At 40.6% G+C, this 19,451-nt stretch overlaps 1 protein-coding gene and 1 pseudogene across 2 annotated transcripts in view; one reads left to right on the top strand and one right to left on the bottom strand.

Annotated features, from left to right (window-relative positions):
- The window catches only part of TMTC2 (transmembrane O-mannosyltransferase targeting cadherins 2), a 415,782-nt gene that overhangs the window by 76,090 nt on the left and 320,241 nt on the right, over positions 1-19,451 (bottom strand). For both annotated transcript variants that reach the window (XM_008143796.3, XM_054718817.1), the window contains one exon: positions 13,513-13,594. In XM_008143796.3, coding sequence (XP_008142018.1) covers positions 13,513-13,594 — 82 coding nt within the window. The remainder of the gene's footprint in view (positions 1-13,512; positions 13,595-19,451) is intronic.
- LOC103288078 (high mobility group protein B1-like) lies at positions 4,874-5,480 on the top strand (annotated as a pseudogene).

Below are 19,451 nucleotides of genomic sequence, written 5' to 3' on the forward strand. Positions count from 1 at the left end.
TTCAGTCTCCTTTCTCAAAAGACAATTCAAGTAGAACTTAAGAATGGAATGCTTATCAAAAATGCACAAATTCCACGAGAAACCACAAACATGAATCAGAAAGGATATATGCACCCCTCTGTTCATAGCAGCACAATTTACAATAGCATAATTTGATGAACAAGAACAGATCCAGAGACAAATGGTAGGGGAGGGGGTGTTAGAGAGCAACCAAAGGACTTGAATGCATGCATATTAGCATAACCAATGGACACAGACACTGGGGCAGTGGGGGCTTTCCCGGGGTGAGAATGGCTGGGGGTGGGAAAGGTCAATTGGGGCAAAAGAAGACATATGTAAAACTTTAGACAATAAAAAAATATATTAAAAAAAACCACCCCGCACAAATTCCATAAATATGTCTCCATCTTCATTTCAGGTCCTTTGTGTCTTCAGAATAAAGAGGGGAAAAATACCAGATAGATAAAGATTGCCTCATCACTACGGGGGGGGGGGGGCAATTGGGGAAAAAGAAGACATATGTAAAACTTTACACAATAAAAAATAAAAAAAAATAAAATAAAATAAAAACTGAGAGGGGAAAAAAAAATGGCCTCATCATTTGATGAACTTAGGACCTTAAATGAGTTGTGCATATTTTATAAGATAAGTAGAAATAGTCTTCTGCCTCTGAAAGCTCCTAATGATAAGGTGAGTGACTCCCAAACAGTATATTTGATACATATTACATCACCTAACAGTATAGCATCCATGGATATAAATAAAATCTCTGTTCATCTTGTATACTGACATAAGAGTCAATGACAATGCAGAGCAGCAGTCAGGAATGCTTCGGTTCAAACTGGCACTGAAACCTTGGGTAATCCACCTCACAGCTTGCCAACTTCATTCCTCATCTGTAACATGGAGACAGGTGACTTCCCCACTTGGCTTTTGTGGGGGTTAAATGAGATGCTATGTGTGAATTTCTAAGGTCTCAAAAGTACTCAGCAAATGTTTGTACTATTATTATATTTGATAAATTCATCATGGAAATATGGTATATAATAAATAATTCAGGCAAGATGCTTTTCTCTACTTTATTCCTTTCTCTTTAATGTTTATGTCTTAAATTTCACATGTTGAGTCCTGTTAAATAAATTTAGATAATTATCTAGTTACTGTAATACTTTTCCTATCTTTCCTACAAATGATCTAAATGATAAATTAAAATACTCATTCTTTTTCATTTTATTAAAGCCTGCATTACTTCATAATGTGCTCATTAAAGAAAATGTGAAATAAGTAAAAACCTTAAGCCTGTCCTCCCCCCGCAAAAAAAAAAAAAAAAATTGGCTACAGAAGTCCAAAAAGCTAAGACATCTATTCTTAACATTATTTATTTTGTTTTGCCTTTTTAATGACACAGTTATGTTGTAGAATTAACCATTCTTTATTTACAATAACATGGGCAATGGTCTCATCACATATTCTTTATAAAGTTAACATAGGATTTATAATAGTTTATCAAATGGGAATAACCTTTATTTAATCATTTCCCACTTCAAGCATTTCCTTGAATAAGCATTTTGCCAAAATAAGCATTTTGCCTCCGATAAATAAAAATGCTGTTTTTCCAAATACTATATTTGTTGATATTTTCAAATATTAAAAAACTTAAATTTCCTTAAGTTATATCATCGAGAGAATAATTACCGAAACTAAGAGCTAGAGCACCTCAAGGGAATTCACTGTTACTTGAATTTAAATTTCTTTGATTTCTAATAAAATTGTATGTTTACCTGCCTTGTAAAGCCTGTTATATTTTCTCTTTTAGGAATTATTTGTTCAAATCCCTTGGTCTTTGTATTCTATTTATTTTCCTTGTAGTTTTAGAGTTTCTCATGTCTTAAATACACTGAGCTTTTGCTTTTATGGAAATTATTTCCTATCACTTTACTATTTGTTCTTTAACTATAGTCCTTTTGTAAAAAACATTAATCCTTTAATTTTTCCTTAGAGAATCCTCCCTCCTCCCCCATTTTTTACTCATGTGAAAGTTTTAATTCCAAAAGGCTTTGGAAAGTATCTCACATAAAACACACATAGGTATGAACATCAAATAATATTAAATTACTAGACACACTGTAGTAACAGGGAATTTTAAAATAAAAAAAATCATAGGTAAGAATTAAAATAGTGTGGAATAACATTTAAAAATAGTATCCAATTCTAATTATGTACCTGTGAATGGCCTGTGCTATCCTTGGGAAACTAAACACTGATATTTTCACAAAATGTTTTGGTCTTAAGCAGTAAACATACCAGTAATTGTAACCTCAAGGTAATTTTGTAAACACTCACCAAAAATGTATTTTCACTTTTAATCAAGGAAATATCATTATTTAGGTCATTATTTAATTTAAATAACTGCTCTTGCAGTTTCAGAAGTGATTAAAAATGAAATGCTATAACACAACCAATTTCAGTTCATAATCATCTTCTAACTACTTTTAATTATGAATAAAAAAAATAACCACAGGCCTCTCAACAATTCAACCCATATTTCAAGCTTCTTCTTTTCTCTTTTTGTGTTCACTGATGAACAATCAAACGTATTTTTAACAGTTTCCCCCAGTACTTATTTTAAAAATGAAATTTAATAGTATATAAACCATCCTGGAGAAAAACAGACTAGTACAATATTAACAGAACATTTTGAACTTAAAAACTGAAAGAGCTGGACTATTCAAGTTTTTCCACAACTACATATATTGAAAATTTCTGATTCACAGGGTTTAGATGATGAAAAAGATCAGAATCAAGAAAACACTGGGTAAGATGATAAAGTGTTTGATAAATGCAGTAAGACATTTTCAGGATGCTAAAATTGATAGTAAAGCCAAATCATAATAATAATCCAGATAATTACAGTTTTTTAAATTTCTATACTTCTCTGTGGGCCCAAGAGAAAGAATGATACACTATCCTCAGTGTTAGAAATAATTTCATGGTTGTCTGGACCAACCCTCTCCCCTTTGAAAATACTTGAATTTTCTCTAATCTATATATATAAAAGCCTAAGTGACTGTCTGATCAGTAGCTATGATGCGCAATGACCACCAGGGGCAGATGCTCAGCGCAGGAGCTGCTGAGCTGTGGTGAATTGGCAGCTGTGGTTCTCGGGTGACGCACCTGGAACCAGAGAGGAGGGAGCCCGATTCCAGGGTGTGTCACCTGAGAACCTCCCTCTTGCAATCCAGAGCCCCTTGGGGGATGTCAGAGAGCTGGTTTAGGCCCAATCCCCACAGGCCAGGCCGAGGGACCCCACTGGTGCACAAATCCATGCATTGGGCCTCTATTCCTATATAATAAAAGGGTAATATGCAAATCGACTCAACAGTGAAACGACTGGTTGCTATGATGCGCACTGACCACCAGGGGGCAGACGCTCAATGCCAGAGCTGCCCCTGGTGGTCAGTGCGCTCCCACAGGGGGAGCGCCGCTCAGCCAGAAGCCGGGCTCGTGGCTGGCGAGCACAGTGGGGTGGCAGGAACCTCTCTTGCCTCCACTGCAGGCAAGCGGTAAGGAGCAAGGGGTGCTGGACTGTGAGAGGGTGCAGGCTGGGCTAAGGGACCCCCCTGGAGTGCACAAATTTCATGCACCAGGCCTCTAGTGTCCTTATAAACCCACATTTGAAAAATCTTCAGTGAGCACTCATTTCATAACCTGACAGCTCTCATAATTTGGATGTTACCCCTTCTATGAAGCCAGAAATGTATTTCCCAAAGCTTCTAGTATGGTCCTAGTTCTGTCTTTGACCTGTTCTCCAGACATAGGCTATGCCTTTTGCCTACTGCATTTTGTGTGTCCTTTGATGTTTTCCATTGCACCCCCTCATTTTTATAGGTTTGTCTGGTGAGCTCCTACTCATCACTCCAATATAGCTTACATGCATTTTGATCGAATGTAGTTCTCCTGGACCCCAGCCACCCAGGTCAAGGCATCTTAATTATACTGTGTCTCCTTTAAAAAACTAATTGCAATTGTTATTAAATGATTATTTACACAATTTGTGCCTCTCTCACCAGTGTGCAGTCTCCATTGGAACCTGTCTTATTCCTTGCCATGTCCCTACATCTAATATAGTGCTTGATAAACACTAGGCAGGAGGAAGAGCTTCAGAACTCCTCACTACATAGCTGAATCCTGGGAAATGCACATCACCCAGAGAGAGTATCAAGAATGAAGAAAGTGAAGCTAAAATCCGCACTCAGCAGCACATGGATAAGAGGCAGATGGGAAAGAAAAAAACAAACATACAAAGTCTACATAAAAGAGCACTTCTTAATAAGGTTTATCGCAATCTGCTCCCTTTCCATTTTTGATGCTTTTGTTCTTAGTATTTAATGAATTCCCGTTTGTATGGGTTTATACATACCAGGTAGTATTGACTCAAGTTGTTTGAATCTACGTCAAATTTACTGCTGTGCACATAAAGAAAACATCTATGATATGTTCTTTCCATGTCTTGACTGTCATTCTTTTGACAGAAGCTTCCTATTGGAACTATAGGGAAAATCCATGGAAAATCCCTTGAATTACAGGCCCACAAGAGATACCAAGGCACCAAGTCCTCACCTTTGACATTTATAAACTAAATTCCATAAAGACTTCACATGATTTGTTTCATATGGACATTGGAATACACTGATGGCGCATAAAGACAGCATTATACTATCCTTGATACCCTCATTTGAAACCTATTTTCTACACACTCCTTAAAATTTTGATGAAAACCAATGAGAGGAGCTCCACAGAGACAGCGCCGGGGCAAGTGTGAGCCAGCTGGGCACGGGGTGACTATGTGCTCACTGAGGAAAAACAATCAAACATGGGCAAACGAGTACCTAAGAAGCCGAGAGACAAAATGTCATCCTATGCTTTCATGTGCAAACTTGCCGGGAGGAACACAAGAAGCAGACCTAGATGCTTCAGTCAACTTCTCAGAGTTTTCTAAGAAGGGCTCATAGAGGTAGAAGACCATGTCTGCTAAGGAGAAAGGGAAATCTGAAGACATGGCAAAGGCCCAGTTATGAGAGAGAAATGAAAAGTTACATTCCTCCTAAAGGGGAAACAAAAAAGAAATTCAAGGCTCCCAATGCACCCAAGAGGCCTCCTTCGGCCTTTGTCTTATTTTGTTCTGAGTATCACCCCAAAATCAAAGGAGAGCATCGACCTACCCATTGGTGACCTTGCAAAGAACTGGGGAGAGGTGTGGAATCACACTGCTGCAGATAACAAGCAGCCTTATGAAAAAAAGCCTGCTAAGCTTAAGGAGAAATATGAAAAGGAGATTGCCGCATACCGAGCTAAAGGAAAGCCTGATGCGGCTAAAAATGGAGTTGTCAAGGCTGAAAAAGCAAGACAAAGAAGGAAGAAAAGGAAGAAGAGGAAGAGGAAGAGGAGGAGGAGGAGAAGAAGAAGATGATGATGAATAAGTTGGTTCTCACAGGTTTTTTTTTCTTGTCCATAAAGCATTTAATTCACCCGTACACAACTCACTTCTTTTAAGAAAAAAATTAAAATGTAAGGCTGTGTAAGATTTGTTTTTAAAGTATACAGTGTCTTATCCTATCTAATAAAAGAGTAATATGCAAATTGACCGTACCACTGCTACACCCACAAGCCACACCCAACAGCCAATTAGGAGCCAGTGTACAAATTAACCCAACCAAGATGGCTGTGGCCACGGAGCAAGCAGGAGGCTTGGCTTTCCCTGGCAATGGAGGAAGCCAAGCTTCCTGCACAACCTGGCCAGCCCAGGCCTCCACTCAAGGCTACAAAGTTTCAATTATAGAAGATAAATAAATCCCAACAAAAATGGCTATGGCCATGGAGCAAGCAGGAAGCTTGGGTTTCCCCAGCGATGGAGGAAGCCAAGTTCTTGGCCTGCTCTGGCCTCCACTGAAGGCTACAAAGTTTCAATTATAGAAGATGAATAAATCCCAGATACCAGGGCCTCCGTTTGGGTCGCCAGGGGGAGGGCCAGCCTGCAAACCACCACAGGCACCTCACCCAGGCTGCCCCACACCCCAAGGGAACCCCCACCCTGATACAGGACACCAGGGCAAACCAGCCGGCCCCCACCCATGCACCAGGCCTCTATCCTATCTAATCCTATCTAATAAAAGAATAATATGCAAATTGACCATCACTCAAACACACAAGATGGTTGCCCCCACGTGGTCAAAGATGACTGACCTCATGTGGACACAAGATGGCCACCACAAAATGACCAGCAGGGGAGGGCAGTTGGGAGGGACCAGGTCTGCAAGGGAGGGCAGTTGTAGACGATCAGGCCAGCAGGGGAGGGGAGTTGGGAGGGACCAGGCCTGCAAGGGAGGGCAGTTGGGGGCGATCAAGCCTGCAGGGGAGGGTAGTTAGGGGTGACCAGGGCGGCAGAGGAGGGAAGTTCAGGGCCACTGTGCCTGCAGGGAAGGGCAGTTGGGGGAGACCCCGGCCTGCAGGGGAGAGCAGTTGGGGGTGGGGACCAGGCCTGCAGGGGAAGACATTTAGGGGCAATAGGCTGGCAGGGGAGGGCAGTTAGGGGCAATCAGGTTGGCAGGGTAGCAGTTAGGCATTAATCAGGCTGGCAGCGGAGTGGTTAGGGGGAGATCAGGCTGGCAGGCAGAAGTGGTTAGGGGCAATCAAGAAGGCAGTTGGGAGCCATCAGTCCTGGATTGTGAGAGGGATGTCCTACTGGGATTGGGCCTAAACAGGCAGTCAGACATCTCTCGAGGGGTCCCAGATTGGAGAGGGTGCAGGCTGGGCTGAGGGACACACACCCCCATGCACGAATTTCATGTACCAAGCCTCTAGTTTTGTATGTTTAATCACACATTGCTGAATGTGTTTTTAGATAGTCCTGTCCTGGTGGTATTTTCAATAGCCACTAACCTTGCCTGGTATGCATGGGGGTTGTAAACTGGCATGGAAATTTAACCCTTTGCACTCACTTGCTTTTTTCTCGAGCTGCTACTGATGCTAACCGTGTCGAGTCACACTCGACATCCGAGTGCAAAAGGTTAAAGCGGGTTCTTGTTGGTGCACAGCACACATTGGTTATATGTGGGGATGCTAGTTTTTTCATCTTCAGTTGTCTCTGATGCTGCTTATATGAAATAATTCTCTTTCTGTTAACTGAATACCACTCTGTAATTGCAAAAAAAAGTTGCAGCTATTTTGTTGACATTCTGAACACTTCTCAGTAAATACAATTTTTTAATTAGTATTGTTGTCCTTTGCATAGGTCTGATATTTTTCTTCTAGAGAGAAAGATAGTCTTGCTTTTGCCCATTTTGGATCATATGATTATTACAGCATTTATCTTTTCACATAGTTAGCTGATAAAAAAGCATTTGTCTCTATACACTGCATACCCATGATGAGGGCAATGAGAATTGAATTGAGACCATTTTCATCCATAACAAACTCAAAATTCTGGTCAGTTGGTAATTTTCACATAGCCCTATAACATTTACAAAGTGTAAAGTAGTCACTCAACTCATAGCATGGAATTATTAGAATCAAGCATTTGAAAGTCTGTCCTTGAAGGACTAATAGGAAAGTTTGTACTAATCTTTACATGAGCACTTGACTTTTTTTTTTTAACTCCCATTACCATGTAATGACTGTTATGTTTGCAGTTCCCATGTTAAAGAAGGCCTCAGAATGTATCCCCAAAAGCGTGAGCTTAAAATACAAGACTGCTGAAAGAAGTTTTCTGTGGACAGTAGTCCTGGCAAAGGCTCTGGGAAAAAAAAAAAAAAAGTGCTGACTATAAATATCTTCTATTTATCTAAACATGGATTGCTTAGGAAACTTGAGACTCCATTAAAGGTATTTTTAATTAATTAGGTCAACTTTTAAAATTGCATGCCACATTTAAAATCAGGTATATTTTCCAATTATAGTTTGCTCCTTTATAAATCAAACTAGAGGCCCGGTGCACAAAATTCGTGCACGGGGGGTGAGTGTCCCTCAGCCCAGCCTGCACCCTCTCCAATCTGGGACCCCTTGAGGGATGTCCAACTGCCCATATAGGCCCGATCCCACTGGCTCCCAACCACTCGCCTGCCTGACTGCCTGATTGCCCCTAACCACTTCTACCTGCCAGCCTGATCAACGCCTAATGCTCCCCTGTCGGCCCAATTGCCCCTAACTGCCCTCCCCTGCCGGCCTGGTCACCACTAACTTCCCTCCCCTGCTGGACTAGTCGCCCATAACTGCCCTCCCCTGCTGGACTGATCATCCCCAACGGCCCTCCCCTGCAGGCCTTGTCCCTCCCAACTGCCCTCCCCCTGCAGGCCTTGTCCCCCACAACTGCCCTCCCCTGCAGGCCTGGTTCCCCCAACTGTCCTTCCCTGCAGTCCTGGGTCACCCCCCCCCCCCAATTGCCCTCCCCTGAAGGCCTGGGTCCTCCCCCAACTGTCTGCCCCTGCAGGCCTGATTGCCCCCAACTGCTCTCCCTTGCAGGCCTGGTCCCTCCCAACTGCCCTCCCCTGCCAGCCATCTTGTGGTGGCCATCTTGTGTCCACATGGAACGGCCATCTTTGACCACATGGGGCAGCCATCTTATGTGTTGGAGTGATGGTCAATTTGCATATTACTCTTTTATTAGCTAGGATAGACATGAGGGAAAAAGACACTTAAACTTTATATCACAGATTGAATTGTCCAATTTATTTGAATTTGATTTTTGTAAGACTCAAAACTCATTAGGGTCATATGTTTATCCTCTTAGCTATTTAGGAAACAATTTGGCAATTTTGTGGTTTTTGACATTATCATTCTCTTACGGTGCCAGTGTTTTAAAATTGTGTTCTTGTAATTTTACACGCTTTTGTGATGAAGTGTTGTTTTGTTACATAATTTTGACTTGGATATTTGCATTTGCATTTGTTTATGTAATTTCAGGAGGAATACTGAACATCTGAGTCCTGGATGATACTAATAAACTATAACTGCCAGACGTTAAAAAAAAATAATGAGAAATTGAGTATATAGTAGAAACACCATGAAATCTGAGAATGGGAGAACATTTTGGAAGCCCACATCCACCTTTTTCCATTTACAAATGAGGAAATCTTAATCCCTGAAACTATAGGTACCAGATGCCTATCCTATATAATAAAGAGGGAATATGATAATTTGTTCGTTATGGTGTCTGAGTCATGACCAGTCAAATGTACATGCACACAGGAGCTGGGGGGAGAGGGGGGCAGGGACAGGGGCGGGGACTTGTGCAACCAGGATGTGAGGCTGCCGCTGGGGGCGGCCCCCAATGGAAGTGTGTGCAGGCCTGTGGCACCACCCGGCCTGGAAGGGAGCATCAGGATGGGCCGCGGTGGTCCCCTCCCCAGCAGAAGTGCTCTCCTCTGAGTGGGCCATCAGGATGGGGGCAGGGCCTTGGTAGGGAGCTCTCAGCATTCCTGTCTGAAGTCACGGGGAGGAAGGGAGAACACATAGGCAGTTAGGGGGTTTAGGCCAGGAGGGCAGTGCAGGTAGGGCCATTAGGGAAGCAGTTAGGGGCATCATGCAGGCAGGCAGGTGAGTGTTTAGGATCCAATGGTTCTGGATTGAGAGAGGGATCCCAGATTGGAGAGGGTACAGGCCAGGCTGAAGGACCCCCAACCCCACATGCATGAATTTCGTGCATCAGGCCACTAGGATTCTATAAAATGGACCAATTTATTGAGTCCATTTTCTAGACTTACCTAGCTTTCTTTCTCACAAGCAACCTAAAGAATAAAAGGCAATCTGCAATGCAATCTCTCCCCCCTTGATACAAAACTAGTGGATTCAAAATACAAGTAATTGATAGTGCTTTGAAATACTGCCTTCTAATTGTGATTGCAGCCAGTTTAAATTCCTAAAATTCTCCCTGTCCGGTCCCAACTGGATGCTATTTAGCAAGTCAATTGTATCATTGATAAACAAATAAAAAACACATAAAATCACCCTGGATAGTGAATTTCTAATAGAACAAAACTCACCTACTCTGCATTTTCACAGGCATTTGACAGAGCATTTTGAAAAGATTCAGAACAACATGCATATTTCATTTAAACTTTTATTTTTAAGCTGAAGAGATATTGTTATTCATCCAATCCATGGGTATAAATATTCCAAGAATATCTATAAATAGTAACTGATATGAAAATCACAGTATGCATCTTCTTGGACAAGAATTAATAAAAATTCTAATGAAATAAACTTTCAGTCAATTTTGGAACACATATCCAATTCTAAAATAGAGAGTGCTCCTGAATTCAATGGACAACTACTGCAGCACATTTCCATTGGCACAAAATGGAAAACAAGTCCCCTTTTTTATTTTTAACTATCTTATAATTTTCTGAAGAAGATAAGTATTTATATTCCCACAACCACTCCCTAGTCCAAGCCACCATCACTTCTTGCCTAAAACCCCAACAGAGCTCCCTTTGCTCTCCTCTGACCTCTCTAGTCCTGTCCTGTTCTTACAGTAGAATAATAAAGTACGAACTCCTCAGTTTGGTCTACAAAGCCTGTGAGCTCTACCTCTGCCTCCTCTACAGTCTCATCTCCTCCTCTTTCCCTTCCAGTTCAATCTACTCCTTCTAAAATTATAGCCTTCTTTCTCTGCTGTGAACGTAAACTTGGTCTTGCCTGTAATCTTTGAACTTACTGTTTCATCTGTTTGAAAATCTTTTACCTCATTCTTCAAATAGCTGACTTAAGATTATGGATTTCAAATATAATCTCTTCAAAGATGCTCTACCTGACTATTTGGTTTCAACAAGTACCCGACTTCTCACCTCATCACCTTCTAAAAATTAGAACATGCTGTTTATTTCCTACATCACCCTAGTCACTTTCCAAAAACAGAACAATGCCTTGCATCTATTAGATTTATCTTATACATGTTAACATTAATAAAAAACCTTTCTTAAGAATTTTAAGCTGTCATGATTTATATGACTTTGACATTCTAAAACTGAACAAAGGGGTCAACTAATAATAATAAAAAAATCTATCTACTTACACACCCATTTGCCTATCTACCAATGTTGCGAGAAGAAATGGAACATATAGCAGAAAAAGCAATAGCGGTTATAAAAGAACCCAAAATTTAGTTACCCACAACTAACTTACACATGTCAACTTCATTTTCCTAGACTTCGATTTGTATATCAAGTGGATTATGTTAGATAATTTAAAAGAAATTTCCAGTTCTAAATTTTAGTCATTTGAAGTACATACCTCTAAGTTAAAAATCATTAATATTCCATTAATGTGCATCTTTAATAACTTGATCCCAGGGAAATAGACATTTCAATCACTCAGTTATGGGCTTTCTATCCATTTGTACCAGTAGATTATTTGTGCTATAATTTTTCCTTTTGATGTCTCATCTTGAGTGCCTTCCATTTCCTACCCAAGATTGGGGGAAATAATATTATAAGATTACATTGAATTATGTAGTCATTCCTCCCTTAGGAAATAAATCTACTTCTGATAATGAATGTATGCCAAGATTTTTAAATAATCCAGGGGTACTAAAAAGAATCAGTTTTTAACACATGTATTTGCTAAACATGTGTTACCACTGTTTTCCAAATAACATACAACAATAAATTTGTTGCACTTTCTGTTAAGACTAAATCCAGCCCAGATGGTGTGGCTAAGTGGTTGAGCATTGACCCATGAACCAGGAGGTCACTAGTTCAATTTCAGATCAGGGCACATGCCTGGGATGCAGGCTTGATCCCCAGTAGGGGCATGCAGAGGCAGCCAATCAGTGATTCTCATCATTAACGTTTCTATCTCTCTCTTCCCCTCCCTTCCTCTCTTTCTAAAACAAATAAAAACATATAAAAATTAAAATAAATCCAAAAATTTCTCATGGGAGAATTACTCACTACTACCACACTGAAAAAAAAAAATCAGAAGTCTGATATAGTATAAAAGTAATAATAATAATACATACAAAGATAGAAGTGGGTAAAGACAGACCACCCAGAATAAAAAAAGACTAAAGGGACTAACTCTTCAATATAATAGTGATATTTTCCATTTCAATTCAAAGGAAGCAATGATAAAGTTTAAAGGAATTGGTTGTGAAAAATCTAAAGTATGTAATAAAATTATGGGGGAACAAACTTAGAAGATGCAGTTAAGTAGAATTAGTTTGAGGCAAAAGGAAATGCTGGCAGCAAGATAAGAAAAAAAAAAAAAGCCTATTTCATAAGATGCAATGACAGGAGGTCCTGCAGCACTCAGAGAGAATAATCATGCGACTATTCTAATGCACAGTAGGGGTACCCACAACAGTATCCATGAGAAAATTCTAACTTAAAATACTTCATATAAGAAAACCTGTAATAATAAGTTCTGTAGCAAACTTAAATTAGTTGACTGCTATCTTAACCTGGCAATAAAACTGCACTGTGAAACAAAAGCAGAAGTGGTTAGGCAATAAGTTGTGTGAAATTACATGCTGTGTTATGCTGGAAAGATAAAGCATCCCAAACCTATAAACATATCCATCCAATGTAAATAAACACATGGACTTGTGGTTGGTTCAGAGTATCCTCCATTTGACCATTTCCATGTTCCCACTCATAGCCTGTCACTGATTTATTGTTACTCACTGGAAAATGCAAAAACAAATTAAATATTGTATAAGCATATTAGCTTTAATTCCTCAAGATTTAATTTTCATCCACCTTTAAGTTTACTACTTGATAATAACTAACACACAGGAAAAAACAGTGGTCAAAGAACATTTTTTTTTCCCTCAAGGGATAAGCAAACGGAAATGTTCTGTGGCTCACCGAAAGCCGTTCCAACTGAAAATCTGGTAGAAATAAGTACATCTTTCACAACAACAAACAAGCTATATTACTTTGCCTCACTTAACACATGACTCACTACTAATGACAGAGTGGAGTGTGACAGAGTTGTTATGTAAGTTCACTCTGGTATGATTAAGGCCCAGGCCATCCTTTACACCGTGCACAGTTGATCCTTGACCTCAATCTCAGGCACGGAGAGGCTGGTGTGCATCCATATCTTCCACAAAGCAAGATTTTGAGGCCAAAATGTAAACCTCTAGAACTTCAAAATGACACATTCCGTAAAAAGTGTGTTATCATTTACAACGAAAAGAGAGCTAATAGTTGGATTATATACGGTACATCAGGCCGAGAGATGTTTTCCCAAGGAGATCTCATTAAAACTCCACAGTGATGTTGAGTGAAACAACTGTGAAAATGCCTTCCCTACTGAAGTCCTATGAAAATGACTAAAGGAAAACGGTGGCTAGCCCTCTTTAAGATACTTGTTTTGAGTGAGAAGGGAAGACTATGGAATGAGGCAACGACGAAGTCAATGTCCTTCCAAATTGCTCTTTGCTAGCAAAACCTAAAGCTCATACAACATTAGTAGGAAATGCGGGGGACATGGAAGAAACTCTCGACCACTCACCATAATGCATGTAACAGTTTCCTTTGGTGGGATCCAGCTCAATAGCCTTCAAGAAGAACTTTTCAGCCTCACTCTTACGACCCTTGAAAAACAGAGAAAATGGATGATTCAGCAGCGGATCATGAGGGATTCTTCTCCTCCTGGGCCCCAGTGAAGTGGACTGATGGCTACTTGATAATCATCATAAAAAATGTATTGTTTTTATCTGAACAAAGATGATCAAGGAGAATGTACTGAGAGAGAAGACTGAAGCCGGAGTCCTGGGAAACACCAAGATTAAAAGAACAGACAAAAGTAAGTTCATCAAAGATCAAAGAGAAGAAGCCAGGCAGGGAAGCAAGAAAGAAAAGTAAAAAAATGGTTTCAGAGAAACCAAAAGGATAAGATAGACAGAAGGAATAAGGAGAAACACCATCATCATTGTTTATTTTATATTCTCCCTTCAATTGCTTCCTTTTCATTCCTTCTTCTTCCTTGTAAAGAATTATGGCCATTTTAGCTTTGGAGAGGATTTTATCTTAATTGCTCACCTTATACATGAAGAAACTAGTCAAATTTGTTGAATATCAAATATCAATACAGTTTATCTAGGACTTACTGCTGTCATTCAGGACTAACATACTGCTAATCCAGGATTCAATCCAAAATTAGGTTATCTTCCTAGCTATAGCTTTAAATAAATATTACTGCCTGCATCTATGCTGACTGCAAGTGGTATCAAGGCACTGGGTAGTGTCCAGTAGCCATGGTCCCAAGCTAAAAACAAAACACACACACACACACACACACACACACACACACACACAAATCCCCACACAATCTTATCTGCTTGTTCCTTCTAATTTATATACTACCTACCACATGAACTTCAAATGATTTTTTTCTTTCTTGAAACCACTATTATGGAGATAAATCTTCCAAAACTAGAAGTGTATAATGAACCTAATATTCTATCCTACATGCAACTTTGATTCATTTTTCCATATACCCTCTCCTTTAAGTTTATTCCCTCATTTAAAAGATTCACTCTTGCTTGCACATGCTCTGCTCACTCATTTCCCAGCAGGTAAGACCTAGCCTACAGCCTCTGCCACCTATAGCTAGTGTTCACCAAATGATCAGAACACTGAGTTCATTTCTTCTTTCATTTTAATAATGCTACTCCAGTCAACAATTCCTCTTTAACTCACACATCTCATCAAATATCCAGTAGTTAAAATTTTAATTCCCTGAAATATTTCTCCCAGCATTGTAACTTCAAAGGAAAAAAAGGACAACACAGGCAAAATGCTTCATACACATATCATACTTCGATGAAGTCAGTAAAAATTCGCAATCATTTTACCAAATTAGGATTCCTAAATGATAAAATCACTGTAATGAGTCAGACAGTCTAACATATGAACTAAGAGCTAGATGCTAGGCAGGCACAGCAGCACCCACATTTGTGTAGCTATGTGACCACCAGAAAATTACACTGAGTGGCCAGATTATTATGATCTCTGAACCCATAATAATCTGGCCACTCAGTGTGTGTGTATATATATATTAGAGGCCCGGTGCATGTATCCGTGCATGGGTGGGGTCCAGCCAGCCTGCCCAGGGGAAGGGATCATGAGCGGTTGGCCGGCCTGCTTGCTGGTCAAACTCCTGGTCGAGGAGACAATTTGCATATTAGCCTTTTATTATATAGGATATACACTGAGTGGCCAGATTATTATGCATTCAGAGATCATAATAATCTGAGCACTCAGTGTATTTCATTTCTTAGTTGGAATTTCTCTATTGCAAATCAGAAGATAGGTGGAACAAAGAAAATATTTAGGGCAGTGGAAACTATTCACTATGATACTATAAGAATGAATACAGGTCATTACACATTTGTAAAATCCCACCCTACCTAATAAAAGAGTAATATGCAAATTGACCGTACCCCGCTACACCCACAAGCCACACCCACCAGCCATTCAGGAGCAAGTATGCAAATTAACCCAACCAAGATGGCTACGGCCACGGAGAGAAGGAGGCTTGGGTTTCCCGGCAATGGAGGAAGCCAAGCTTTCCACCTGCCCTGGCCTACCTTAGCCTCCGCTTAAGGCTACAAAGTTTCAATTATAGAAGATAAATAAATCCCAGATACCAGGGCCTCCACTTGGGTCGCCGGGGGGCATGGCCAGCCTGCAAACCACCACAGGCCCTTCACCCAGGCTGCCCCACGCCCCAGGGGAACCCCCACCCTTATCTAGGACACCCTTCAGGGCAAACCAGCCAGCCCCCACCCGTGCACCAGGCCTCTATCCTATCTAATAAAAGAATAATATGCAAATTGACCGTCACTCCAACACACAAGATGGCTGCCCCCATGTGGTCAAAGATGACTGACCCCATGTGGACACAAGATGGCTGCCACAAGATGGCCAGCAGGGGAAGGCAGTTGGGAGGGACCAGGTCTGCAAGGGAGGGCAGTTGTGGGCAATCAGGCCATCAGGGGAGGGCAGTTGGGAGGGACCAGGCCTGCAAGGGAGGGCAGTTGGGGGTGATCAAGCCTGCAGGGGAGGGCAGTTAGGGGCAAACAAGCTGGCAGGGGAGCAGTTAAGCATCAATCAGGCTGGCAGGGGCGTGGTTAGGGGGTTATCAGGCTGGCAGGCAGAAGCAGTTAGGGGCAATCAGGAAGGCAGGCAGGCGAGCAGCTGGGAGCTAGCAGTCTTGGATTGTGAGAGGGATGTCCGACTGCCGTTTAGGCCCGATCCTACCTGGGCCTAAACGGGCAGTCGGACATCCCTTGAGGGGTCCCAGATTGGAGAGGGTTCAGGCTGGGCTGAGGGACACTCCCCCCCCCTCCGTGCACAAATTTTGTGCACCAGGCCCCTAGTAGAATATATAACACAAAGAGTGAACCCTAATGTAAACTATGGACTTTAATTAATAGCAATATGTCTGTATTAGCTCATCAATTGTAACAAATGTATGTCACTAATGCAAGTTCATAATAATAGGAAAGCTATGTGAAGGGTGGCAAGATGGTGAGCGAGCATATGGGAATTATCTGTACATTTGATTCAATTTTTTTATATCTAACACTTCTCTAAAAATAAAGCATATTATTTCAAAAGAAGATAATAAAATAGTTCATAAGGATATTAAATTTCTGAGGTAAAACACATAAAGTCATTATTATATACTTAGGTACACTGTAATTTTTTAATAAATGTTAATTATTATTTTATATGTACATATATAGTGAGCAAGAGAATGCAGAATTCTGAATGACAAAGTGTATGTTCTTTTATACACACCGCCTCAAAAACACATGGTCAGCTTTAAATCATCACTGGAAAATGATGTACAAAGAACTTGCAGATGATATTAAAAGAAAGATGCACAAAGAAAACTATCATTGGTAGAGAGTCTGTACAAATGTTATATGCAAAGATAAAAAGGATCTGTGAACTTTCTTCCACTTAAGTTTTTTAGGACAGAAGAGAAACAACTGGTTCATCTATCAATGTCATAGTAAATAGGGTAGTAAAATCCTCATCTGTAGTCAACTGGCAAAATAATCGTATACAGCATTAAAAAGAGCCACCAGAACGCAAAGGGCAGTGGTCTCTGGTTACTCCAGGGACCAGGTTATTAAAGGCAATGAGTCCCACCAGTTTCTAGCTACAAAAAAACACACACTGAAGGACAGAACACTCTTTCTGGGGGTAAGTATCAGACAATCATGCAAAAACCTATCTTATTGCCTTGACTACTACTTATTTAGTAAAGTGCCAAATAATAAAGAAGAAAATAATATCCTAACAAGAATATACAAAAATCAAGAGTGAACCAAATGCACAAGCCATGTAGATACCCATATTACTAGCTCTTACAAAGGGATTATGGTGGCTTAGAGATAACACTTGATGACCCCACTTCTAGGAATATATCCTAAGAACCCTGAAACACCAATCAGAAAGAATGCATGCACCCCTATGTTCATAGCTAATTTACAATAGCTAAGAACTGGAAACAGCCCAAGTGCCCATCAGTAGAGGAGCGAATAAAAAAGATATGTTACATTTACACAGGGAATACTATGCAACTGTAAAAAAAGAAAGATCTCTTACCCTTTGAGACAGCATGGAGGGACCTGGAGAGTATTAAACTAAGCAAAATAAGCCAGTCAGAGAAAGACAAGTATCGCATGATCTCAACTATATGTGGAATCTAAGTAACAAAATAAACTGATGAATGGAGTGGATCCAGAGACATGGAATCATGCAACAGAAGGGAGAATCTCAGAGGGAAGGGACTGGGTAGGGATGGGAAGATATCAACCAAAGAACTTATATGCATACTAGAGGCCCAGTGCATGATTGAATCATGCACGTGTAGGATCCCCTACACGCTTTCTCTTTTGATCGCGGGGGAGCTGGGTGCCTGTCCGCTGGTGCACCAGGCCTTTCAGAAGCCTCCGGCTTGGCGGAGCAGACAGGCACCCAGCTCCCCGGCTTTTGATGGTCCGCGGTGGGACGTGAGCTCGCTGCCCCAGAGGCCCCTTCTGTGCCATAGCACAGCCATGGCGCAGACGCTGAGCTGGCCCAATCGGCTATCCCGGCCACCCTGAGTCCCGCCCCCTGCGCCTCCTGCTGGCCCAATCATGGGCATAGCGGAGTGATGGTAATTTACATATTACCATTTTATTAGGAGGATATGTATAACCCATGGACACAGACAACAGTGTGGTAGGCCTGGCAGGGGGGTGTAGGGTGGAAGGGGTCAATGGGGGCGGGGAAAGGCGACATCTGGAATACTTTCAACAATAAGGATACATTTTAAAAAATTACTCTTTCAATTATCATTGCTTTAGAGGGATGGTAGTTAAGAAGAGAAGAGAATAAAGGTTTCTCAGCATGTTTTTCTGGTTGTCTTTTAGATTACATCAGCATTTCCTAAAAGCATTCTGGAGTAACCACTGGTTGTACAAACTCCTCAAATCAAGCACCATTACTCATTTGGTATATTGGCTTGGATTTTTGGACACGTGTGTTGGTTCAGAAAAAAAGAAAAATGGGGGGGGAGGGGGAGACTGTGGTCAACTGTGACAAATAAGGGAAATGTGAGTTAAGAAGCTCGGGTTCTTCTGCCAGTTCTGTGACTCGTTTGTTTGTTTGTTCCTTTACTTTTGTAGGTTAAAAATTATTTATTGAACGCCTACCATTTGCCTTACACAGTCCTGAGAACCAGGGACATAATGATGAACAGAGTGCTTGCCCTCTGTTCTAGTTACAGGAGGCACATAATGAACACATTACCCAGTAGTAAGGGGATTAATCAGTCCCAGAGCACAGTGGGCAAACAATCGCTCCAGTTCTCTTTCAGAGAAACAGCCTAGACAGACAAGCCTGTGTTTGAATCTTGCTCCCTCTACTTACTTAACTGTGTGACTATGAGTATCTTTTGTGATAACTGAGTCTCTTTTTCCTCATTTGGAAAAGTGAACACAGTTTTGAAGGATGGCTAATAAAATCACAAATAACTAGCTTCAGATCTGGCATATAAAGTTCTGGCATCCTTTGATTTTTCTTTCTTCTATCTCTTAAAAAGAATTCGTCCTCCCAAGTTTAATGTCGCCAGTTCCTAATTACCAAAATTCAAAAATCCATTTTAGAATTTCGTGTCATGGTAGCAACTAAATTTCACCATTTCCCTACAAAATGACTCTCACTACTAATGCTTTCTCCTTTCTCAAATAAAAGCTTTTTCAGTTCATATCTAGAGTGCAACAATAGATTTCAGATTTCCTCACTGAATTTCATTTCACCAGATTAATGTTTCTTAAGCAGACTGTTTTTGTGATGCCCTTATCCAAAAATATTTTAATAGCTCCATGTTTCCACTTTTTTTCTTTCTATTTTTTTTTTTTTTAATAATTTTTATTCTTTAAAGTATTA

The sequence above is a fragment of the Eptesicus fuscus genome, chromosome 7 (genome assembly GCF_027574615.1).
Source record: "Eptesicus fuscus isolate TK198812 chromosome 7, DD_ASM_mEF_20220401, whole genome shotgun sequence".
NCBI classification, from domain to species: Eukaryota; Metazoa; Chordata; class Mammalia; order Chiroptera; family Vespertilionidae; genus Eptesicus; species Eptesicus fuscus.